The sequence below is a fragment of the Strix uralensis genome, chromosome 2, assembly GCF_047716275.1.
Source record: "Strix uralensis isolate ZFMK-TIS-50842 chromosome 2, bStrUra1, whole genome shotgun sequence".
NCBI lineage: Eukaryota > Metazoa > Chordata > Aves > Strigiformes > Strigidae > Strix > Strix uralensis.
In genome coordinates, this window is record NC_133973.1 from 79,168,200 (window position 1) to 79,193,956 (window position 25,757).

The window sequence follows — 25,757 nt, forward strand, 5'->3', positions numbered from 1 at the left end:
TGGAGGTGGAGAGGTGCTTCCGACCAAAGAAAACACTACTGTGACAATTCCCCAAGCTAAACACCTCGAAGTGTGTAACGCTCCAGCAGAAGGCTCTCAGCACACCTCAAAGATGCTCTGGAAGGATGGCTCGCCTGCCATGCAGTTTAGTTTTGGTGCCTAGTCCATCTTTAACCTTTCTGAGAAGACCAAATGATAAAAAATCCCTGTGTATTTTCAGTACAGTGCATATAGCAAGCTGGTGAAAGTGAGCAGGTAAGACGACTAGTCCCAGGTACCTGCATATTTGATACAAAGTCAAATATGCTTCCTGTATTCCTGCTTAATTACTACTGCAGCCCTGTATCAGACCATCACAGCAGCAGTGTAACTATGAATGACCTTATCCAAGAACAGTTCCCAGAGAATACACAAAGTTCCTCCTCTAGAGGCTATAGAAACACTAACAAACAGCAATGGGAAGAGAGAAAAGATCTGTTGTTTTTAAGATCATCCACTAAACAATAAGGAGAAGGTGACAAAGCAATCAAACTGATGTAAAACAAACAAAGTGCAGAACTTTGGAGGTAAGCCATGCTAAGTCAAGCCCCACACTTTTTATTAGGGGAGCAAGTGGTTAAGAAAGCAGAGAAGTTATATAAAACAATTAAGTTTTATATATATTCCAGCAGCAAAACTTATCTGAAAATTTAACTTAACACACACACACACACACACAAGGAACACATTTGAAAATTTATACCAGTTCAGAAAATATCACATATTTGTTTAAAATCCAACAGATTATGTCATGCATTGCTCCTTAGGCCTGGGTGGCATGACAGTCCTTACACCCTTCCAACCTTCCCAGGAAAGGTGGGAATATCAGACGTAGCATCTTTAACGAAAAGTTCATGACACCCTCTCATATAGAGGGGGTTCCCCTTTCCTAACCTCCTTCCATACCCCACTCCTCTTCCTAACATCCCTTCTAGGTGCTCTTGGTGTTCACAAAGAGCAGGAGGTTCAGCACTTTGAGAAAGGTTTTCTGCTCTGGGCTTGGGCTCCATCTGCTATGTTATCCCTCTATTTCTTCTTTTTTCATGCACTTGTTTTGGGGCTTGCTAACAACCTGGCCCTTAAGGTTTGGTTTCAAGATCCACCCTTCCTACCATCAGAAATTTGTAAGATAAAACTATAATTACAACCATTAGTTGAAAAGAGGGATGGACAATAAAACGCACAAAGAATGAGCTACTTAAGGAAGCATGAGCACTCCAAAAGTCTGGAAAATAACCAAATGCTATTTCACTGAAAAAGGTTTAAACTACTGTATTTTCCATAGTTAATTTAAAATCCTTGGCAATTGCAAATAATAGCGACAAGCCCTGAAATGGAGTGCTTAAGAGAAAGAATAATGCATATCCTACTGCAAATTCTCAGGGTTACAATGTAAAATAAATTTCTGGAAATTTCTGTATGTCTGTAAGCACAGGGCAGTCTTCCATTCAAGTCCAAATAGGCAGTCTCACAATTTATTTATTTTTTTCAAACACTTCCATAAATGTCAGTATGTTTTCTGCCACAGATATTCTGGTGGACCAATGTGCTAAAAATACAGCATGCTATAACTTACTATTATAAATACAGGGGCAGGCTCCAAGGTTTGTTACTCAGGCCTTATAGGAAATTCCATGAAGTCAAAGCCATCTGTGTTTGTTTTTATCTTTAAAAACATATGGGAATGCTGATAGATTGGGAAATCATCATGTGTTGCATTTCATTCCTTGTTTAACCTACATTATTTCTATAAACTAAAATAACATCACTGAAATGTCAAGTGCATTTGCAAACACATAGTTTTAAACAATTCTGGAAGTTCACACTCGGTAACATTCTGATACTAAAATATGTAATTTGTTAAATTACAAATGAAATCACAGAGTTCATTAGGCAGGATATTTACCTTTGGGAAGTTTGGAGTGGGGGTGACTGACATAATTTAGAGGGTTATGTTGTTACTGTTTACACGAGCACCTAGCACATTCTTTCTCTCGCAGTGTTAAAGAGGAGCCCTGCCATAAGCCACGGTGCAGTTCAAGCCATCTCTGAATGCTCTGATTTTTACAGAATTCTGAGCACTGAAATGCAAATTACGTTCACTCGTCTTCAGATCACCCCTTTGAAGAATTACAACCCCAGCTATTAGCTGCAAATGCTAGGAAAAGTTCTGGTGGCGTTCCAAAATGAAAACCATGAAAACGTATCTGATGCCTCAAAGCCCTTTACTGCAGCTGCAACGTGGGGAGCAACGTGGTTCGCCAGTGCTTCCACACAGGTATCGACTGGAAGGTTACGGCTGGTGCTCCCCTTCTTGCTCTGCTCGTGTGCGGCTGGGGTAGTGCCCATGGCTGCAAATCAGCACCCGAGGCAGCAGGAGGATGTGCCCCAGCCACGGCACACTTTGTGTGGCATCTCTGGAGCATGGGGCTTTTCCCAGCATTTTTGTTGGCGGAACTTTGCCCTCTTGTCTCCTAGGAGAGTGCTGGCAGATAAAAGTCAAAATACAGACAATTTAAGGTAGGAAAAAAGGGGCAAACTCTGGACAACGATGAACGAGGCCATGAATGTGAAAAGCAGCCTAACGGCATGTTGAAATTTCTGCTTCAACTCTTGTACTTTGCAGGAGGAATTAAAATAATGTGTAAATATCTGTGCAGACTTCACCTCAAGTAGGGCAGGGAGCATAATAAAACCTTCAGTTAAGGGCAACTGCCTGACACGGAGGCTACCTAAGGAACACAAAATTGGTTCAACGTGGGTACAACATACCTGTTGGGATAAATGCTGCATGTTGCTGCAACTGAGCATTGGCAAGAGCCTGTTGATAGTGCAAGACACTGGGATTGAAAACGGCACTGGCACCATTGCTTTTTTCAAGTGCTTGTCTCTTTGGTAAAGGGTGAAGAACACCAGGAGGAAAGGCCTGTAAATAAGAAAGTTAGTTAAAATGGCGTCATTTTTAAGACATTGCCTGTAACACATACATAAATACAAAAACTTATTATTTTTTAAAGCAGCTAAGGATGCCTTGCCATGCATATTAACTCAAAGCACAGCAATGTAAAATGAGTGAAATTTTGTTATTGATAGCAAAAGCATGGTACTATTAACCTAAAACTGTAGCAGCACAACTACTGAAAAGAAAGGCCTTTAAAGCAACAAAAATGGCATTGCCTTTAAATAGGTTTTCAAATATTATAGGGAGAAAAAACCACTTGTGTTTCATTGCCAAGTATTTTCTTTTTTAGATTTAAATATCATTTCCTATTATTATACAGATTAATGGATTACGTTAAGCGTTTTCAATTACAGAAGCAGTTTTATCTCAATTCGACTTTTCATGAGAGGATATTTAAAAAAATGAAACCATGTTAGGAACCAAACTAAATCGTCTGCGTTTATTACGTATGAGAATGAGATGGATAAATAGAGTTTCTGGTAAATTAACGAGTATGTGAAATCATTTCCAGTTGATGTTCAAAAGTAAAGCGATACAAATTTCATTAGTTGCTTCTCTGAAAAAAAAAAAAAAAAGCTACATGCAAAGCAAAAGGTGAAAGGTCAAAGTACCAGGTCTACAGTTGCTTCGAGAGGTCGCTTCATTGCTTTGGCAGTCGACTGAGTCTTTTAATAACAGGCAGCGAGCACATGATGGCAGTGGGCCAATGGGATTCAAGCGAATTAACATACAGGTAAACAGCAAGCAGAGGTGCATCATGGGAACGGCATTGCATTTGTGGATAGGTGAGAAGGAAAAAAATATTCTGAATGCAATATACAACATACAAAACACTAGGCATGCACAACAACAAAAATGTCTTCTAAAGAAATGAATATTACATTTCGAATTAGTACCGAAGCAAAAATGCATCTACTATACCTTAGTTAAAAGCATATAAGAGAGTAAAATATAGATGTTTGAAATTCAGGAAAGTTGAGTAAAACAGCAGCTTGCAGACACTATTAAGCATCGTATAAACACTTCACAGAGATGCAGAAAGTTTTAAGGATATGCCTATAAGAATTCCTGATAAGTTAGTGAAGTCACATTTTAAAGCGGAAATATCCATTCGGAAGGCTACATTTTCAAATACAAAGCACTAATGAAAGTTGCAATGCATTACAAATGCTATTAATATCAGTGCTTGCAAGGTGAGGGTCTTTGAATTAAGAGAAGTGTGTCACTCCATAGATTTGGGGTTCAAAATGAAAGAGGTTCTCCTCTTCAAATACAAAGCAGAATAAACAGTATGTCTAGTTACACTAACTTATCATTAATTCCATTTTTTTTCCCCTACAGCTGGGTCATTTTTGTAGATTTTTTTTTTTTCCTTGAAACTTACCACATTACATTGAGAGGGGAAAAAAGTCTTTCAGAATTTAAAACATATTTTCTAAAATTTGCTACAACCTGCAGAACTAGCTTCAGAAGCAGGGAGTAAAAGTACTGCTCTAAATTCATAAGCGAACATTAACGTATAAGTTATGATACTAGTCCTGCATTATTAATTTTTTTAAAAGAAAGTATTTAGGCATAGTACATAGACATATACATTTATGTATACTTCCATAATAATATCAAACTTATGGCTGATATGATGGCATTTTGTTAATAATCTTCTCATATGAAATACTACTTTCAAGTTTTATAGTGTAAATAATTCTTACAAACCTTTAGAAAGGAAAGGAAGATTTACTTAGAAATCAGAATTTTTACTTTTGTTTTTTAAACACAGGCTGATATTTAGCTCTTTTCAGGATATGCAGATTATGTCTATCTTGACATCAGCATGTGGAAATAGGGAACAAAAGTGAAAAAAAGGAGGACAAGGCACAAAATGCCTACAAACAGGTTATGGTCACAAGATTAGCTGTTGCCAACATTGTATTTTGCAGGATAGCCCTCACTGCCTATTCCTTCTTCCTGGTTCTGTTGCATCTACGTTGCACGGGGCTTCCTTCCCCATCTCTCCTTCAGCACATTTCTGGATTACATACCCTGACCTACAGGATCTGCTCATCTGTTTGGGTGCAAGACTCAAGATATAACAAGAAACACCTGGTGCAAAGTGAGGATCTGAAGAGCCTTCTTGTGTCTAAGCAGGGTGCTGTGGCAGCCCACGTGTGGTAACCACCCATGGGTACCCCCGCAGGGGACATCACTCCATCTGCACGGGGCACAGCCTCAGACCCACTCTGCATCCACCATGGATGGAAGTCTACATGGAAGTGAAGCATTACATCTGAATTCAGCATTATGTGATGATGAAGTCCACAAATTCAAATCAACATCATTAAGAGTAAAGCACTTCAGTTAATGACCTTCATTATCCAAATACAGATCTTATCTGATCTCACTTGTTAACTTACTATCTCTCTGTTTATGATGGCCTTTCTCCACTTCTTCTCCATGCTCTTCTTAACCTCACCTCCCTATTTTGAAGCTTTTTGCTGGCTTTCCCCTCATCTTCCACAGCAAGTTCGGCCTCACTGTTTTCCCAACCTGAAGGCTTTAACTTGAACTGTTTCTAGACCTGCTCATCAACCTTGTTTGCATGTAGCCCCTGCCTCTTTTCAGGCTTTCAGACTGACTGTCCATTTTTCTCTCCCACCTTCATATTTTCTTTCATTTTGTCCTGATAGTAAAACCTCCTTTGGCTCTTCCTGTTCCATCAGGTTATCTCCTGCTCAGCATTTGATCTCCTACGTAACTAACAAGCGAAAAAATCAATAGCTACAGTCTGGAGAGGAAAAGGCTACAGAAGGAAATAAAGATGATAATAAAAATGATCAAACATATTGAGGCATAGTATTTGTCTGCCGTATGTCACATTGGTACGCTATGCCTCCTGGAACGTGAGCAAGATCTACACAGCAGAGGCCTGCATGTATGTGCAAGGAGCTCCTCACCAAAAATCAAACACAAGAAGGGAAGCACACAAGAGGTGGAAGAAGGGACAGATGGCCCAGGACAGAGGGAAACAGCCTGAGCATGCAGGGATGGGTTAGAAGAGCCAAAGACCACCTGGAGTTGAATCTAGCAAGGAATGTGAAGGACAACAAGAAGGGCTTCTCCAAGTATATCAGCAACAAAAGGAAGAGTAGGGAAAATGTGGGCCCACTGCTGAATGAGGCAGGCGACCTGATGATACAGGACACTGAGAAGGCTGAGGTACTGAACATTTTCTCCACCTCAGTCTTTACTGGTAAGACAGGCCTTCAGGCCAGTGGGAAAGTCTGAAGTGGAGAAGATTTACCCTTGAAGGAGAAGGATCAAGCTAGGGAATATTTAAACAAACTGGTTGTACACAAACCAATAGGACCTGACAGGATGCACCGACTGAGGTGCTGAGGGAGCTGGCCAATGTCACTTCAAGGCCACTCTTAATTATCTCTGAAAGGTTCCTGAGACTGAGGGAAGTTCCCGAAGATTGCAAGAAAGTCTATGACACTCCTATCTTCAAAAAGGGCAGGAAGGAAGGTCTGAGGAATGACAGGTTGGTCAACCTCACCTCAGTGCCTGGGAAAGCAGTCAAGTAAATCCTCCTGAAAACCATCTCCAAACACATGAAAGCCAAGAAGGTGAAGAGGAGTAGTCAGCATAGATTTATGAAGGGGAAATTCAGTCAGTGCTTAACCAATGTAACAGCCTTCTACGATGAGACTGGCTTTGTGGGTGAGGGGAGAGCAATGGATGTTGTTCCCGTTGACTTCAGAAAGGTTTTCAACACTGTCTCCCATTTCATCCTCATAGACAAACTTATTTCATATGGGCTAAACAGGAAACACTGAGATGGACTGAAAATTGCCTCAACTCCCAGGCTCAAAGGGTTGTGATCAGCAACACAAAGTCCAGCTGGTGGCCAGTCACTAGTGATATAAAACTTGGAGGAGTGAACGATACACAAAATAGATGTGCTGCCACTCACAGGGACCTGGAAAGGCTGGAAAAATGGGCACAGAGGAACCTCTTTAAGTTCAACAAAGAGAAATACCAAGTCCTGCACCTGGGGAGAAACAACCCCAGACACCAGTACAGGCTGGGGGCCACCAAGACTTGGCAGAAAAGGCCCTCAAGGTCCTGCTGGACACCAAGTTCAACATAAGCCAGCAGTGCGCCCTCACACCAAAGGCAGCTGACAGCATTCTGGGCTGCATTAGGAAGAGCATCACCAGCAGGTGGAGGGATGTGATCCTTCCCCTCTACTCAGCACTGGTGAGGCCACATATGGAGTGCTATGTCCAGGTCTGGGCGCCCCAGTACAAGAAAGACATGGACATACTAGTAAACAGTCCCTTAATCATCCCCAAAGACGATTAAGGGACTGAAGCACCACTTATATGAGAAAAGGCTGAGAGAACTGGGACTGTTCAGCCTGGAGAAGAGAAGATGCAGGGGAATCTCATAGGTGGATATAAATACTTGACAGGGGAATAAAGATGGAGCCAGGCTCTTCTCATCAGTGCCCAGTGACAGGACAAGAGGCAATGGGGACAAATGTACATACAAGAAACTCCATTTAAATGTAAGGATTTTTTTTATTTTTTTTATTTTTTTTACTGTAAGCATGATTTAACCATGGAGCAGGTTGTCAATAGAAGTTGTGGAGTCTCCATGCTTGGAGACTTTCAAAAGCTGATTAGGCAGGTCCTGGACAATCTGGTCTAGCTCACCTGGTTTGAGCAGGGGGATTGAACTAGGTGATCTCCAGAAGTCCTTTCCAACACCAACTATGAATTCACATTTTAATTTAGGTTGTACATACTTCAGTGACTTTTTATGCTCTCTGATGCACCATATGAATATTTGGAGCTCCCTGAGTACAGTGATAGATGACACCGTCTTCTAATACACTTCACATTTAAGCTATACACTGTCTATAGCCTCTTTCACAGTGTCTTTTCCATTTCTTTTTACTTCAAATGATGAGGTCACCTAAAATATTTGAGTAAAAAGCCCTAAACTTCAGTGTACAGAAATACAGACAGGGCATTTTCTACAAGGTCACAGATTGCAGAATTCATTGACCTTCAATGATCTTATAAGGTTTGCCTACAGTGCTCTAACCCTATCCACAACGCTCACCTATACGAGCACCTCTGGACCAGAGCAATGCAGCCAGCTCCCCCAGGAAGGAAAATGTCTCGGACACAATTTCAGCCTGGGAGCAACCTGCAAGTGAACCCTACAGGGAAGCATTTCCGCCTTACTTCTGCTCTCTAGGTCCAACTGAGTATTCTCAGTTGTTCGTGGGTGGCCTTGCAGGCATATGTCTTTTCTATCACTTTTTTGTTGTTATTGCCATTCCGGTGATTTTTCATTCGCTCTGATTGTTTCCAATCTATATTAAACAAAAAATAGTTGGATTGTAAAGAATCTTTCCTGTTTGGTAGTCTAAACAAGCCATTAAAATATTTTGTACGTCTTTTTCTGCAAAAAGTTACCCTGAATTACAGGTCCCTGCCTTCTTCTCTGTGGCATTAGAATGCTAACATTTCAATTCTGTGTTTCCAAAGATGCCTCATATTGCTTTGAGGCTAATGCAACTCCAATTACAGCTTATTTAAAATCACAGGATATATATCCAATCATTACTGAAGTGCAAAAAAATTAATCCCCTCATCTCTCTCCTTTCTTCTTTAGTATACTGCCTAGAAATATTACATTCTCGAAATGGACAATAAATATTGCACAATAGAAGCTAATTAGAAAAAAAACTCCACAATCTCCTTTGCTTTAATTTCCAGATGGTATTCAATTTCTACAAGCACAGGAAAGTTTAACTAAAAATCATCCAATTTGAAACAGAGACTGGGGATACTATAAGAACATTAAAACTTAAGGAATGTTCTTCGGTTTAGAGGTTTGCTTTCTTGCATAACTTACCCTTTGTCCCTCAAAAAGTCTGGTCTTTGCTAATTTGCTAAGTACAATAGCTTGGGGTAGTTATATACTGTACTGTATTGTGTTTCTGGCAGGCTTTTTACCCAGAGAATAACTGTATTGTCTGTAACTATTGTATGCACTGCCCACAAGTCCACAAACCACATCTGCTTAATTATTCGTCCACTGCCAGCAATGAGGACAATGATTCTTTGATTTGCTGCCAGCAACTTTGTCTCCCAAGTCAGATCCTGCCTGCTCGATTTATTTAACTTTTATCAATACCACTCTATTTACATTTGACAACCTTCCTGGTAGCAGCCGTAAGAGAGATCCAATACTGGTTAAATGGATGGGCTGACTTGTCTGAACAGTTTTAAGTAAGAGCTTAAAATACCCAATAATAGAAAGTCCTCAAATCTCCTTTCTTCTGACTACAGTTACTATGCTGCTTCTTAATGATTCCCATTTTAGTTTTCTGCTTTAAACCCTGTGATTCAACTAACTTGCCTGTGACAGTGGGAGAGGCAAGAAAAGTCTCTAGGTGTGAGATTCATCTAACCAAAGTTCAAAAAGATATAGTCAACACTTTTTAGTCAGTGGGGATAGACGTTTATCTATAGAACACAGTTCTTTCTCATCCACAGACAGGTACTAATGATAGATCAGATGAATGTGCTGGGTTTTTCCAGTACCTATAAAGTGAGACCAAGGTGGCTAGGCTAGGCTCAGATATCTAACTGTCTGACATCTAAGGTGGGGTCAGTTGAATCTTAACACAGGTTTCTTTTCTACTACCGATCTCTGAGGCAAAAGCTCTCTCTTTGCTTTTCTTCCTTTTCTTCCAAATTTCCACATGTATATCTGTCATCAAAGAGCTAAAACAGCATCTGTGCCCCTATTTTCCAGGGGACATTGAAGTTTATCAGTTTTGTTTCTGTTTGGAAATACTAGGGGCAAATTTAACATATAATCAAGGCAGAGAACAGAAGTGGTATAGAGTGTCATTTGCTTCACTGTCTTGGATAGAAATACAGCATTAAAATAAGGGCATAAAAGAAAAAAAGTGCTTCCTCCCATCAAGCAATAGTAATAATTTTATAAATTCTTATCTTCTATCAAAAAAAAAAAAAGAAAAAAAGAGGCAAAAGAGAAAAGAAAGTATAAGCAAACAGCATTAAATTGAAGCAAAATAGGCATCAAAGAGCTTCTGTCAAAAAAAGGCAGCCATATATGCCAGCACTTACCATCACAGTCGCAGCTGCCGCAGCTGCCTGGGCTGCCACCGCAGCCTGGTTGGCTTGGTGTTGCGCCGCTTTGATTTTGGCCTGCAAATGTGCAGGAGGGTGAAAATACTTGCATTTCTCCCTCATGCAACGACCTTTTATGTAATCCATACACACGGTTACGGTGTTGTCGTTTGTGTCAATCATTGTGCTGTCTGCCGGGTGCGCAAAGCGGCAATCAGTCTCTCCACGCGCACAGTTTCCCCGCTGGAACTCCCTGCACACCTACGTGCAAAACAACACGCGTTGCAGGGGAAGAGCTCGGCGCAATGCAAAAGGGCAGGGAGAGCCCCGCAACCCCAAAAGACAGACCTGCCCCCTTCCCCGGTTAGTTCAAGTTTTTCAGCAAATTCAATTTAATAAACCCTTCATCTTCTGGGAGAGGGAAATGCATCTATTTCACCCTCACATGTTTGGCTCCTCAGGTAGCTCTGCGGTATGGTGGCTAAATGAACTTGACATGCAACAGAAGCATTCCCAAATGCCTTTCCTTTTTTCTGTCTAGAAAACACCTGGGAAGGATACTTACTGAAGTAACTGCCCTTGCAAAACTAGCTGGGAATCACAACATATTCAGTCCCTTTCTGACTACACTTTATATTCTTGCAGGTCTGGTAGGGAAGAAGTTCCTCTTGCTGAGACCTGGGGAAAATATGCGTCAGATGCCCTCTATTTTTTAGGGAGTCTACAAACAAAATGGAGAGGCTCCTTAAAAATAATGAAGACGTTGATTTTCCCAAGAAGAAACATGCTCTAGACACTAGTGCTTAGGCTTTTGGGAAAGGATATTAATTTCTGCAAGAGCCGTTTGGCCTTCTTGTGTACTTGGTCACAGATTCCACTGAGCCCAGTCATGTGGGGATCCACCAACACCAGGGAGGCTCTGCACATAGCTGGGGGCTTGCCCCTTCAGCCTGATGCAGGGTTGGTAACATTCGAGATCTCCATTTGTAGCTCAAGGCTGAAGGGCTATACCACTCCCCTAATATCCACCTATAAGGCTATAAAATCCCCTAATATCAAGGCATAGAAACCTGGATAGAATTAATACTGCAATAAAAATATGCTTGTTAGATATTTCAGCGAGGCATACCTTTACAGTCATGTATACTTGAGGTATTTTGGAAGAGATTAACTTTACGAAAGATTAAAATTCATGTTGATGTCTGTGTATTAAACTTGAGCAAACACACTACCTTAAAAAAAAAAGGTGTTTAATTACCACTGGCTGCAAGTGTAGAAATCCTGTCTGATTACAAGGTCTTTATTTGTAACAACTAAATTTAAGCATCGTTTCTAAAACAATAAAGTTTTTCCCTCTAGGATCTTTCACACAGCCTAACAGAGGATTGCATTTCTAGTTACAGCGGTGTCTACAGTACCTCCAGTTTATCAGTCCTGAGAAGTTTCTGGGTAGCAGTTGAACCGGGGACTGAAACCGGTGGACTTCCAGGAACAATGACAGGCGGCGTGGGTAGGATCTCAGTCGGGACTAAGCCAACTCCCGGTGTTACTGGCGTTAGGTAAGGAGCAAAGCTAATAGCCGTGTTCGTTCCTATTGTGGGACCCACTGGAAATGTGGGCTGCAAAAGGAAAACACAGACCAAGATGAAAAAAAACAACCCCTTAATCAAGAGCTTACTAGTTGTCTTTTGTGTGTTCTTTCTGGCACTGATTCATTTTCTTTAATGAAAAAATTTCAAACAGCTGGCAAAACACACGGCATACTCTCTTCTTCTAATCAGGTAACACATTCCAGCAGCATATGAAAAACCGCCTTTGTAGCTCTATTACTAGAAAAGAGGTTGCTGATGCAAAGGAAGTTGTACTTTGAACCTGAATCTCTACAGAGGTCCAGCTTACATTGCAGGCTTATTTACACATCTAAACGTAGAAATAACATAGACTTTATTGCTTTTTCTCAATACTTGTTTTCCTTGGGAAAACAGGCTATTTTTCAAAGTACCAGATTTCATAGGTGAAGCATTATTAACTATATTTAAGCCATATTTCTAATAGGCGTATATATAATGAACTCTTTGGCATGTAACTTCCATCTGTTTGCATGCTGTATTTTGCCACCTCCTGCAATTATACATTACTATGGCTCACACATCGAAAAAACCTCACCTTTGCAAATGTTTGTGTGCTCAGCTGTCACCAGTGGCAAGCAGAATAAATATTATAATCTCAGCTGGACACAATATTTAGAAAGGGATTATTCAGGCTTAGCTAGAGTTCATCTTACGAAAAGATTTGATTGGAAGGAATGATATGGGTCTAAAAATCTGTTTCATGCCTTCCTACAGCAAGTCAGTGAAGTCACAAGCACAAGAAAGAGCACTTGTGTGATGCTAAAACACCACCCTACCAAGGCAGAATGGTGGGTTTGTTACTGCCAGCTCCGTGGAGGGTGGAGGCAGAACATCACCATGGTCAGACCACGGTCAGACCTGGAAAGTGCTTTAGTTCTGCAGAGCTGATGTTTACCCCAGAGACTGAAGCTATGATTATAAAGGAGAAAAAACTATGCAGAAAAACAGGACACATCTCAGATTAGCTTTCTCAGAAATTAAGTTCCCAAAGAAGCCGGCAGCTAGAAATGAACCATACAACAACAGAACACTAAGGAAAGACTTAAAAATGCTTAATGAAGGGGGAGTGTCTTTCTCATCAAGGCAGCCTGCATGGCCTTTGTTGGTGAAGGAATGCCAGCCATGCACAGTATATAGAAAATATGCAAAGAGAAAGCATAGGAGCTAGAAGGCTTATTTCTGGTTTGGTTTGGTTTTGTGTTTTTTTGTCTTTGGAATCAATTACTAAATTATAAATGAACGTGAGTTAGTACCAAGAAGGTGCTCTGAGCAGCAGATTAGCCAGGATATCCAACTGTAAAGAAATGGCATCTACCTGCCCTAGAGAGTTAAAAGTAAATAATGCTCTGTTTTTATCAGAGATGAAAACTGCTTGATATCAAACAGCCCAGTTTATATGTCAAGAGCGAGTGAAATTCTTTGGAGCATAATAACAAACATTTATATGAAACAACGGTTCAACTATGTTGAGGACAATATGTGTTATGTGAAATATAAATAACAGCTTTGTATCAGATATAATTTTAAGAATAAATCCACATGTCAAATGACTTCTATGGAATTTTCTTTCAGTTTTTATCCATTTGGTCAAGACTGAGTCATCTTAGTCTGTCAATTTATGCAAGATGAAGAAATAAAACCCAGTACTTTTATCACAGCAATCAGTACAGCAGGCATTACGTCAATGAAACTCTGAAGTTCTAATGATGAAATGGGTGAGTAGAAAAAAAGTGTAATTTTGACACTTCAATTTTTCTCATAATACTAAGAGATGGAATCTATTACTTCATCAAAACTTTTTCTGGTGAAAACTCACACAGTAAAAAAACCAGGAAATATCAAAACATATTATGTGCCAGTATACCAAGATACATTGCAATGAACATGAAATTCAGGGACTCCTGACACCCAAATTTTGTTCATGCCTCCCACCCTACAGCAGATATTTCATGTGTAAAAACTCATTTGAAAAGGGGATCTGGAGTGAGCTTCCTGTGACCAAATACAGATGTCTTCCTCTGAGATGCTTACACTTGGCTCCTGTGGTAGCCGTGGAAAGACAAAGGCACTTAAAAAAACAAATAATCTAACCCAAATGCAAACGTTTGAAACAAGCCAAGCAAATAGTAATTAGAAGTGCCTATGTCTTTTGATAAACTATAAATGGACCTTGGAAGCCCAATGCAGAAGTTGATGCCAACACTCCAGATGCCTCAAGTTAGCGAAAGAAATCCCACTCCAGTGGGATGCCTTACACTAGGCATTCAGATTGAGAAAACATCATTAGCAGTCATGTGTGAAAAGTTTAATTCAGACTACTTGCCTAACCATGCTTTGGAAGTCTGGTACAATGAGGAGCTCAAGTGCAAAGGCAGCCCAGAGCAACTGATCATTTTAATGTATATCCAAAGGTGTTGCTCATGCATGCAAGGCTATAGTTTTATGTCACCTTCTGGATTTGAAGTGTTCCAGGCACCGTATGCATTACCTTAAAATAAAACATGGAATTTCTAAAGTGCATGCATCAGCAATGTCTTATTCTGGGACACTTCAGATTTCAAGAGAGTAAGAAAATGCTACCCAGAATGACAGTAACTTTTGTTCCTGGTACCGGGATTAAATACTATTTAAAGCCATTCAAACCCATAGACTCCTGAGAAACTCTGCATTCCTACTCAAATAGCTTACTAGCAAATTATTATTATACAGATTTTCACCTCCAGAAGTAGTATGGATAAAAACCTTGCAAATCTAGATTGAACCTGACATGAACAGAATGAAGGAAAAAAAAAAAACAAAACCAACCAGGAAAAACATGCAAATTATTCTGGGATAAAAAACTAGATCAAATCTACAGCAACACTCCATTATATCTTCAAATGTAAATATAAATGAACATATCTCTAGCATCTCAGCAATTCCTTAAGTCAACAGATGAGGACTATTTTTATTGTTACTAGTTTAGAGTACTTTTGCAGGTCAGTATAGTCTTCTACTTCAACTTTACTTACCATTAACACCATCAGAGAAATATACTTACCACTGGCTGTAGTGGTGTCCCTGGAAACATGAACTGCATTTGCTGGGCAAGCATTGCTGCTGCAGTTTTTTGTTGGATTAAGTTGTTTCTGCCATTGATTTCCAGTTGAGTTTTTAAATGTGTTGGTGGATGAAGGTACTTGCAGTTCTCCCTTGTACAACGACCCTGGAAAAAGAAGTCACACTAATTGGTCTGCTGCTTTTGATGATAGTTTAATGCCTTCAAGCAAAATATTACACTATAAACTAAGCAATAACTAATGAAATACAGGGTGTTTCCTGGGAACTATGTAGCAGACTGGGAGGAGCTGATGGCCTTGAGCTCTGCCTCAGCCCACTACCTCTGATTGATCATTAAGGCTATTAGCCATGAAGGAAAAAAAGAGAAGGACTTTGAAACAGCATTTTCATTGTTAAGTATAGATTACTGCTATACACTTAATATTGAGTATTATCCAGACTGCCTGAACTGCCTCTCATGGTATCTTGGCTAGAGTATCTGGTGTTACCATAACATAAATATCTTTTATAAATTACATTACATTATGAACAACAAATTTAAACCTTCTTTAAAGAGAAACACAGCTTTTAAGTACATTATATTAAAAAATAATTGTGTGTCCACAGCAGTAAGGATCTAAAGTGGCTGCTCTCTACTTGTGTTCTCTCATATGTTCACCCTTATTCCAGTTCACTGCCTTCTGGCCTCCTGTTTTTATTACATCAGCACTACTTCGAACTATTTCCATTCAAGTATAAAAGAACAGAAGTCAAGCTGGTACTTTCACAGCCTAAATTTAGAAGCAGTGCATGGAGCTAAATCTGAAGGTACACAGCAAAAGGAGAGCTCCTGGTCAGCCTGAAAGCAGGAATTTTTAGACAGTTATGAGACAATAGAGACAATAAAAATATGGGTGGGCAGTCACCTCTGAGGTGGCTTGTGCTGGAGAGGATGGACATGGAACTCACATCTACAAGCAGTACATCCTGACCAAAAGGTAGGTAGTGCAGCATAAGATGTGCTGATACATTTTCCCCCAGAAAGGGAAATCGTAGGGTGCATCAGCAGGTTGTGCAGCTTACAGGAGGGGACTTGCTGAGATCAGAAGCTCCTCGATGACACGGCTCACAAACAGTCACAAAATTTTAAGAGCTGTGACCAGAGGACCTAGAGCATTAGACAAACTGCATTTGACACACTCAACTTGTAGAAGGTAAGTTTCCAAATTGAGGTATTTTTTAAAAGCGCTTTTTAAACTTTCCATTCCCTTGTATAAAGGCTTTACAATTTGTATCCAAGCAGGAATATCCTCCTATAGCCAAGAAAACATTAAGATCCCTATGCAAGAACATCACACCATACACATGTACACTCTGTGTATGCATACACACACATGCACACTGCTACAAAACCTTTAATACACTTCAAATGTCCCAGAACAACAGTGTTAATGTTGTATTTTTTACTCAGACACTTAAACACTGCTGATTCTGCCTCTAATCTGCTGTAAGGATGTAATAAGCACCTACACAGGAGTGAGTTAAACATGTTCAGGAAGGTTCTCCTGCACGGAGACTGACAGGAATGCAAACAGCTATTGCCACACTATGAAACTATTGAGAACAGCCCTTTCCTGAACTGCACCTGGCCACTACTTGGGAGCATGCTAAATGGCAGAGGCCAGAAGAGTTCAAGCAAGCTAAAAATTGAAGAAAAAAACCTGGTCTTGGCACTCAGGAACACTTCTTGGTGCTGTTTTAACCTGCTAGTATAGATGCAGCCATTTTCAGGACATCATGCCTTCCTTCTGACTTCTGTTGTGCAAGTCACTAATGTTTTCTGGAACATTACTCTGTCAGCTGGCATGAGCAGAACCAGAAATAGTCATGATTTGATGGACACAGAAGAAGGCTGGCTCTTCCATTCGAGGAGAACAAGGCCATTGCCTTCATAATGTTAAATTGGAGCATGCTCAGTGCAGGCAATGAGCAAATGCTTTTATGCTGGCTGATGAGGCCAACTGATTAAGACATTTTAAACTGAGATCTCTTTAACCTTAATCTATTCTGTAAATGAATGGTTCATACAGCAAATCTGAAAATTAAAACAGCAAAATCAAATCAAACCACTCTACCTGATGGAAATACCTGCCTATGGAAACAGAAGTGCTGCTCAAATAAGGATTGAGAGCAACTCTCAATCACAGTGGCTTTTGAAGTACCTTAAGCCTGGAAAGTGCCTTCAGTCAGCCCTCCAGTCTTACCTCTGAAAGCACATGGCTACTATATACCATCACTTCAAGCTCTGCAAAGCAACCCACAGTGCACAAAAGACTGGTTATTTCAGAAAACTTTCTAAAATAATCCAACTATACAAAAATGTACTGTCCTCTCTAAACTTATTCATGTCTGTGCCTCATTTACTAGTTTTTTGAGCTCCTGGTTAGCAATGAATGTACTATAAAAGAGCTGTGTGGCCCCGTCACACTACTACAGAAAGTGCTGTAAACAGATCAAGCCTTGTTGAAATTAAATGACCCAAAATAAACCGCAGTGGAATGAGCACTGAAAATAGTGAGCAGATTAATCCAGCCCTAGCTACCAAAATTAAATAAATTCTGTGACCAGCTTACATTTTTTGGACCTACAATGGTTGTGGGAGAACGCCTATAAGCAACTTTTCATTCCTTTTTTAACAAATGTTCCGTGTCCCACTGAACTCCTGATGAGATTAGTTTCAGAGAGGAACCGTGCTGATTCTCAACTACCGATCATTGCAAGAACAAAAATTCAAACTTGTAATGTCATCTCAGTCTAATGAGACCCTGGATGTTTCTGTTTATTAAAAAAATCAAATATGAAGTCCAACTGAGATGACAGCATATATCCACCACACAGCAGAACAGGCAACTATACACAACGTACAGGGGTATTCAACATGTTGGCTGGGTTAACATCTATAGTAAGAGTCCACTTTGGATTCTTGCAAAAAACTACTATGCTAGCAGGCCACCTCATTACAAATACTGAGACAAAACTGAGTGCTTTGACTTGTAGGATGCATCAGTATCAAGCCTCTGGAGTGAGGCTTGGTTCACCACAGCTCTTAAAACCACAGCAGTTCAGGAGCTGCTCCCCAGTCCCCTCCGGAGCACGGCAGCACAAACTCTGTCAGCAGAATGAGGCAGGCAGCAGGGAAAATAATTGCTTCATACAACTTTTAACCTGCTCCCACATATGAGTCAAGAGTCCTGAAACTGAGGGCGCCAACAGATTGGTTTGAAACTTGGTCCCTAGAAGCTCCTGTCACCCGTGAAGCGAAGGTTATCAACAAGCACATCATAAGCTGTTGTGTATTTCACATGCAAATTCACCCAAAAAAGTCACTTTCAATGAGCTGTCTCCTTATCTGCAATGGATAGTAACAATGAACAGACATCAGATTAAATTCCCAGCACTCTGTTACTCCCCTCATCTTGCAAGGATGGTACCTACCTCTAACCTTTCATTTCTCTGCCTTTGCCCTCTACAGCTAGCCTACCCTAATGCATAGAGCCACATTTCAGGCAGGTAATGGAAAATTTTAGCAGAAAACCTACTTTTCTACCGCTAATTATCCAGACTGGGAACATGCTGTGGCTCGCATCGGGGGTGTGCCACAGGCTTCATTCCAGTAAAGAAGTAGGAGAAGGAAAGCATGCACCAAGGAGCTGGGAACTCAAAGGACTCCAGTGAGCATCAATCACCCAGGCACAGCAACAAGAGGCTCCACTTCTGCAGGGACAAAGGTCTTGGGAGCTGCTACCTGGCTGGCTTAATATCAAAACCACATCCCTTAAGCCATGCCACACCACTGATGTTTTTTTAAAATCAATAGATTTCCCTATTAAGAACTATAGGTAGTCAGCCTAAAATCAGTGGCACAAGACAGCCCACAGGCTGGAGTATATTAAAAAGCTAGGTATGTGCTAAGAATTATGATTTTAAAATAAGCAAAATGAGGCGAATGCAAAGTAACACCCTGTAACTTTGCATATTAAAATACTAAGAACCCATTTCCTGTCTACAAGTTGTATGGCCGGTCACATTTCTGTCTTCAATATTTTATAAATCCACAGCTTTCCTCAGTATTTTACTACTGCTCTAATAGTAACAACAATAATAATAATTCATCCAGGCTTAGACTGGGAATTGCTTATGCATAATAATGAGTTAGTTTTTGCTTACTAAAATTATGTTTCTCTTTCATAGAAAAAAGATGTTTGAATTAATTTTTTTTTTAAAAAAAGGCAAAACAATGTTTCTTTCACCTCTTAAGGCGAGAATCAACCAATGCATCCACGAGCATTTTGCTCAGGTACTGAATTGACTAACTCATCTACAAGCGTTTTGCTCAGATACTGAGTTCTGCTTTTAAGATGGGGGTCAATACATATTCTTAGCATGCTTACTATAAAAGTCCCACTAGTGAATATAACAGCCCCAATCTATACAGTCAATCTAGAACTGCTGTAAGACTCTCTTCTGCAGCACAGTGTGGTGGGCTTTTTTTGGCAGAAGGAGAGGCTAATTCAGATTGGAAGGGGCCTCAAGAGGTCCGCAGTCCAACCTGCTCAGAGCAGGGTCAGCCCTGGGATCAGCCCATGTTGCTCCAGCCAGGTCTTGGAAACCCCCACGGGTGGAGCCTGCACAACCTCTCTGAGCAATCAGATCTACTGCTTGGCTGTCGTCATGATGAAGACGATTTTGCTTATATTCAGTCTGAACCCATCCAGTTTCCACTTACACTGGCTGCCTCATGTCCTCCCACCATGTACAGCTGTGAGGACCTGGGCTGCACCTTTGGACAACCTCCTTGTCCTTGAAGGCTGCTCTTACAGGAGGAGCACCACCACGCAACATCGTCGTGTTGTCTTCTGTTAGTGTGGCTGTCTCAGGTTTGAGCCCTGAGGGATACGTGTTATTTTTTTAAACCATACCAGCTAAATTAAGACTCCCTCTATGCTTTACCTCATACTTTGGGAAGGCAGCAGCCATGGTTACCTGCCATCCTATCAAAGCAGCAGTGTTATCCATCATCAAAGCAAGAAAATTATTTACATTTTCCTTAAATAGTTGAAATGGGGAAAGTCCAGCTTGAAGCTGGGCATATAAATCCAAAGTTAATTGAGGCAATTTATTGATACTATTAACGGGAAATAACAGAGCATGCCTCCCCCACCTCACAGCATAGCCTAACATCTGACATGGGACACCCCATCACCTTTAAAAGACAGGTTATCCAATGAGGAGCAGAAACAGGGAGGCCTACTTCCTTGCAGGCATCTGTCCCTTGTTCCTAACCTTGCTCCCCAGGGTGCTTCCAGCTCCTCCTACCCACCTCTGTTCTCTCTAAACTCGCAGCTTCCTCCTGTACCCCACCTCCCTCCTTCCTTCTCCCCACCTCTCCTAACTATAGACCAGGAAACAACTCACACGATAAATATAACTTGCTCAAGCTGTGCACGTCCTGAAGGGCCAGCCAAAATGTGCACGCGGCTGGCAGACCACGCTCAGGAGTGGCTCAGTGCATGCTCTAGCCTTTTCCTTAACGGGGCAGTAATTTGGATCTTCCTCTTCAACCCAGGCACTGATTTTTGCATAACCAGTAAGAACTTTGCAGTATGTCTTTAAGATATCTGCTTCTAGCAACTTTGCTTGAAATTGGCCAGGGTGTTCAAAAGTTATTAGGGTGCCACGATGATGCTGGCAAAAATACGGATAGTGCAATTATGCAAAACTTGTTTCCTTAAGAAAACAAGCTAAAACTAACAAATGTAGATGAAATTGTATGATCTCTCAGGATTAAATATGCAGTCTTACGGAAAAAAAATAAAATATATGACTTCCAAGACATAAATGGTTTTACAAGGCATCTGAGCAATTGGCTCTACAAGGACAAAAAGATTTTCTGCTTTCCAGCTAGAAACTCTGAGATCCAAATATTTGCTGGAGGTAGAAAAGACACACCAAAACAAATATTTATTTAAAAAAAAATAATCACCTGATTTTTGCAATTTTCTGTATCATGCAGGTTCAGCAAATTTGCACGTGCTGCTGAAGATCAGATCACACTTTGATAAATTAACACACTTGTAATTGCGAGCATGCTGGTTAGCTAAACATCACCTGCTTGATATTGATATTAGATACCTGAAGATATTACATACTGTTCAAACCTTGGCAGAGCAAAAGCTAGCACAGGCCACTGTCTGGGGCAGTGGCAGCACACAGCAAGAATAGCCACAGAGACAGCAGTGTCAGCAGCTGCAGAGGTACCTAAGCTGTAAATACTCCTCTGGAAGTTTCTGACAAGAGCAGAAACTGTTTCTTCTCCTTTGGGATTCCTCCTCAGCAGCCCCTCAGCAAATTCTGCTTGGGAACATGTGTGGCCTCACCCAATCAATTTAACAATTTCACCATTGCATAAACCAGGAACTTTTCTCAATTCCAATAATCCTAGGCTCTCTGGGCCTAAAAACAGACCCAGTCAATAGAAGGGCAGGGTATTTTGAGATATTTAAGCTTCTGCTCCTGTCCATAGACATCCACACTAAATGTACCACCCCAAAACATACAGTTAAAATGTTATTTTTCAAATGCAGAAATACCAAAAAGGAAAAAAAAAATCATCTGAAGAAAACATTGACTGTGTATTCATATCCAGAGAGGGATGATTCCTCTTGTTCTACAGGACTTGCATTTATGCATTCCCCTATATATTTTAGTACATGAGAGCTCCGTCACCAACAGTACTTTCAACGCTCAAGGAAAACCACTACACTTCAGTTTGGACTGAGTTAAAAAGTATTTTCCATCTCACATCAAAACACGGGAATTCAATTTTCCTATGCAGGTCTATCTGCTTCCTAACTTCTCTCAGAAAGTGAAAAACCAGATGCCACGCCTCCATTAAAGTATTCCCTTTGCACTTGCTGTGAATACGTACCATCTCAAACAACCTGTAGGGCTACACATGTCCATAGAGTTAAGCATATGTGCAAGGACTTAGGGGATTTAGTTAAGCCTTAAGAATGGCTACTCATAGATTTTAAAAAATGTAACTCAGCATTTTATTTCTTCTTTAAGGCATACAAAAAAATCTTCAAACATTTTCTGAATTTTGCATAATTTCACATTGAGGGTATGTTGGCCTGCAAATACGCATGCCTATGATGAAAACATGATTCCTTTAGCCCAAGTAGAATTGTATCTAATTTTATGGAAAGAAATGAGGATCAGAGTAAGATCCCCTTATCTTGAAAATGAGACATACTTGAACTATTTGAGGAAAAGAAAAATAATTTCAGAAGGACAAAACTGACTAGTAACAGAAATATTAAGCTTCTGATGGAGAGTTCAAACACCTCACACTTCACTTGTTGCCACACACCTTACCAGCACAAAGACCTAAAGGAAAAAATGTCTTTCAGAAAACCACAAGCATCTCTTATATTACACTTGAAATATTTCAGCTGTTGCATCTGTTTTCTTGGAAAAAAACGCCCAAACAACACAATACCAAACAAAAACCACTAACAAAAACAACTTAGAAACTTCACTGAGATATTAATTCTGTATTTCTAAAGCTACCTTGCAAGTCCACCCACCAAAGTTAGTGAGTGTGCATACATATTTATATGCACCTACACACTTCCGTTTCAAGAAAAAGTAGAAGGCAAATTCACTTTCTTACTTTAAGTAGAAAAGGAAAAGAAGGGAAAAAATTCTCAGGTGACTTCAGCTTGATACAGTTTCCAACAAGCTAAGAAAACCCATTAGCTGCTCTTCTAATGATTTCAATTATTTGTAAGAAACGACAAGCTGGTAAAATGAAAATGATCATTTTATTCATAAAGTTAGAGAACAAGAACTGCCTGTAACCGACAGAAAAAATAGAAAAATATTGAAGAAAAATGGAAGTCTTACAAAAAGATGGAATGTCTAGATGATGTAAGAGTCTTAACTCTAAAGACTTAATAGGAGATATTTATTTAAATGGAAAAAGACAAAATGTTCTACTGAAGAGCACATTTGCAATGCACAAAGAGCTCAGAGTCTCTCAAGATGCTCTTTCAAACAAATGTTGAGAAGGGTGGCTATAGAGAATGGTTTAATAATTTGCTTTCCAATATCAAGGGAAGTGTACTCAATATTAAATTGCACAGAAGAGAAAGAACTCAAGCAGTTATTGCAGACACCAAAAAAAAGACACTTATGAAATTGTAAGTCGTTTGACAAACATCCTCAAGATTACTCTAATAAGACAAAGAAAATTCAGACAAAGAAACAACAGTTTAAACTAATATAAACTTATTTTATTTCTGTGTTTACCGCCTTGAAAATAATTTGAGAATAATAGGGAAATAAAGATTATTTCTTCCCCTTTTCCCATTTTTTCCCCCTCACTGGCACTCAAAATCTAAACCACTTATTTTTATCTTAGCTTCATGTTTGGCTACCAGCATCAATCAGTACATCACAAGCAATTGTGGACAACCCTTGAAATAAATCTTCACTCTAACACGCACAGGCAACTTTCATGGAACGAGAGGCATCCAATGCATAGTATAGGGGAAGAGCCCTATGGAATGAACATAAAGAAAGCAGAGGGAAGCATGACCTCGTTTAGTTAAAATTCCTTAAATATCTGATTTCTATTACCTGGGTGGTGAGACTCTTCACAGGATGCGAAGTCGCCTTGTGCAGGGCTCTAACAAAAAAACCAGCTACTCCCAGGGTAGGACTAGATGCAGCCAGCCATGTGACTCAAGACGGGTTGCAGTAGTAGAGCGGTGATTTAAACCCTCCAACTCTGCCTGTTTGGAGAAGTCAACATATTCGCAGATTCCTGCATTATAGAAAAAATGCCTAAAACCTTTATGGAGTCTCATGATACAGCATTACACACAGTTAACTGATGGTTGGGCAGCTTTAATGCACCCACTCATCACAAGGATCAAGTGTTTTCGTGGAAGACAGAAGAGAGCTGTGTAAATTGCAGGTGAGATCACACAGTAACTCAAGGTGACACAGATTTTTTGCTGGTAAACAACATACTCCACCATTAAGTTTAACTTGACTGAACTGTAAAAGAAGTTAAGAGCTTGGAAAGAGGCAATTTTCTTCAAATTTTCTCAATATCTCAAAAGCAGACAAAAATAGTCATTCCAGAAGTAATGCCAGTAAAGGAAGGCAAGTTGTTTAACTGCAGGTCAGCTGGCAAAAGAAAAGGCAACAGTGGTGTAGCAGAAGACCAAGCAAGAAGATGTGCATAGCATGGTGCTACTTCCTGACATATCTCTTTCCTCACCTCCTTTACAATTCCTATAAAAGCCTTCAAGCAGACATATGCTGACTTTAATGCAAGCTTGTTCATATGAACAGGACTGAGATTAAACTCCCTTGGTTTGGAAATACCATTTTTCAGTGAAAACATAGGCAAAGACAACTGCAGAACTGACAGTCAAGCCCTGAGACACCTTATTTATCTCTTGGTGGCCTGTGAAGGAAAGCCACCATGTCTCAGCACAGGGACTACACCCTCCAAAGTCCATCCACACATTCTCCACCATAACCAGGCTAGAAAAGAAAGAGCAAGTAGTGAGGACAGGTCTTTGCTGCTGGGGTGCCCGTGAGCCCAAATGGTAAGCAGCCCAGCAAGGACCAGGCGATGGGCTGGTACACTGGCAATGGTTCCCTCAACGACACAGAGGGAATCTTAACATGCCTCAGAAAAAGCCATAAAATCAGTTACATGGCATCAAAAAGGAGCAGGAGACATGCCGTGGCAGTGAAGAGCCCAACTGACCGGATCAGAAGGAAATGGGAGGAGATCGCTGTAAAACCAATCACATTAGCCTCTTATATCACCTGCCCGAGGGAGCCTTGAGAAGATGCTTCATTTGAGAGCTGCAGTGAAAGGAAAGAGATTTGGAAAAGGTCCATTATTTGGAAGAGTCCTACCATATGGAAAAGGTCATCAGCACAATGTAGCAAGTCCCTTACATATCAAGGGACCCCATGGGTGTGCTATGGAGAAGGGTGGACCCAACATACTGGGAACAAGTGACCACCTTGGCCACCACCATGCCATAGCCCCCAGCTCTTGAGCTGGATGCCCAGCAGCCATGAACTGCTACGGGGGTGACCTGATCTGCTGTCAGCAAGTCTCTTTGCTGTTCCTTGCAGGGACACTTTCACCCTGGCCAGGCCACCCTGCACCCATGTGTGCACTGAACAACATTCTGGGGCTCCCAGTCCAGCTGGGGCTTTGCTGGGCCTCTTTCTTCTTGGGGATTTCACGCTTTCTTGACAAATCACTTTACAAACAAAGTGAAAAAGCAAGGGCCGAGTTAAATACATGAATTGCCAAGGACACCTTATGTAATTGCAGAGGTGAAAAGTACACTGTCTTGTCCCTCTGCAGAGGAGGAGTGTTTACCCGCCTTCAGCCGCAGCACTGGAACCGCAGCTGCATTATTAATAAATCACTGGCTTCGCTCTCGGGACGAGCCAGCCAGGGCTCGCGTCTGACAGCAGCTCTCAACTCGCTGGAAAGCTGTTGAAAACACACAGAAACTTCTGTCTTTTAGAAACTCCATGTATTTGGAACTGCATTAAAAAGCACAAATTAAAGAAAAAACTGCCCAACATTAAAGTATATTTGCATTTCCAAAGAAGAATTACATGTAAAATCCCCCGTATTATCTATAACTGCATGAGAAGCAGAAAACAAATTATCGAGATGAAAAGACACCATATCACTAAGGGACTACTTACAGAGAGCAAACAAATGTGCCCAATCTGAAAAGCTAAAGGTAAGCAGGCACCTTTCCTAGCCTTTTCTATACCCAATCCATGCTCCTCCTC

General features: G+C 40.6%; 1 protein-coding gene across 7 annotated transcripts in view; it reads right to left on the bottom strand.

Annotated features, from left to right (window-relative positions):
- Positions 1–25,757, bottom strand: part of MBNL2 (muscleblind like splicing regulator 2) — a 112,593-nt gene that overhangs the window by 20,180 nt on the left and 66,656 nt on the right. For 4 of the 7 annotated variants that reach the window (XM_074859400.1, XM_074859399.1, XM_074859402.1 and 1 more), the window contains exons 3-7: positions 14,848–15,012; positions 11,595–11,795; positions 10,174–10,437; positions 3,613–3,666; positions 2,812–2,965 (exon numbers count right to left, since the gene is read on the bottom strand). In XM_074859400.1, coding sequence (XP_074715501.1) covers positions 2,812–2,965; positions 3,613–3,666; positions 10,174–10,437; positions 11,595–11,795; positions 14,848–15,012 — 838 coding nt within the window. The remainder of the gene's footprint in view (positions 1–2,811; positions 2,966–3,612; positions 3,667–10,173; positions 10,438–11,594; positions 11,796–14,847; positions 15,013–25,757) is intronic. The other 3 variants (XM_074859403.1, XM_074859405.1, XM_074859404.1) reach the window with 1 other exon arrangement.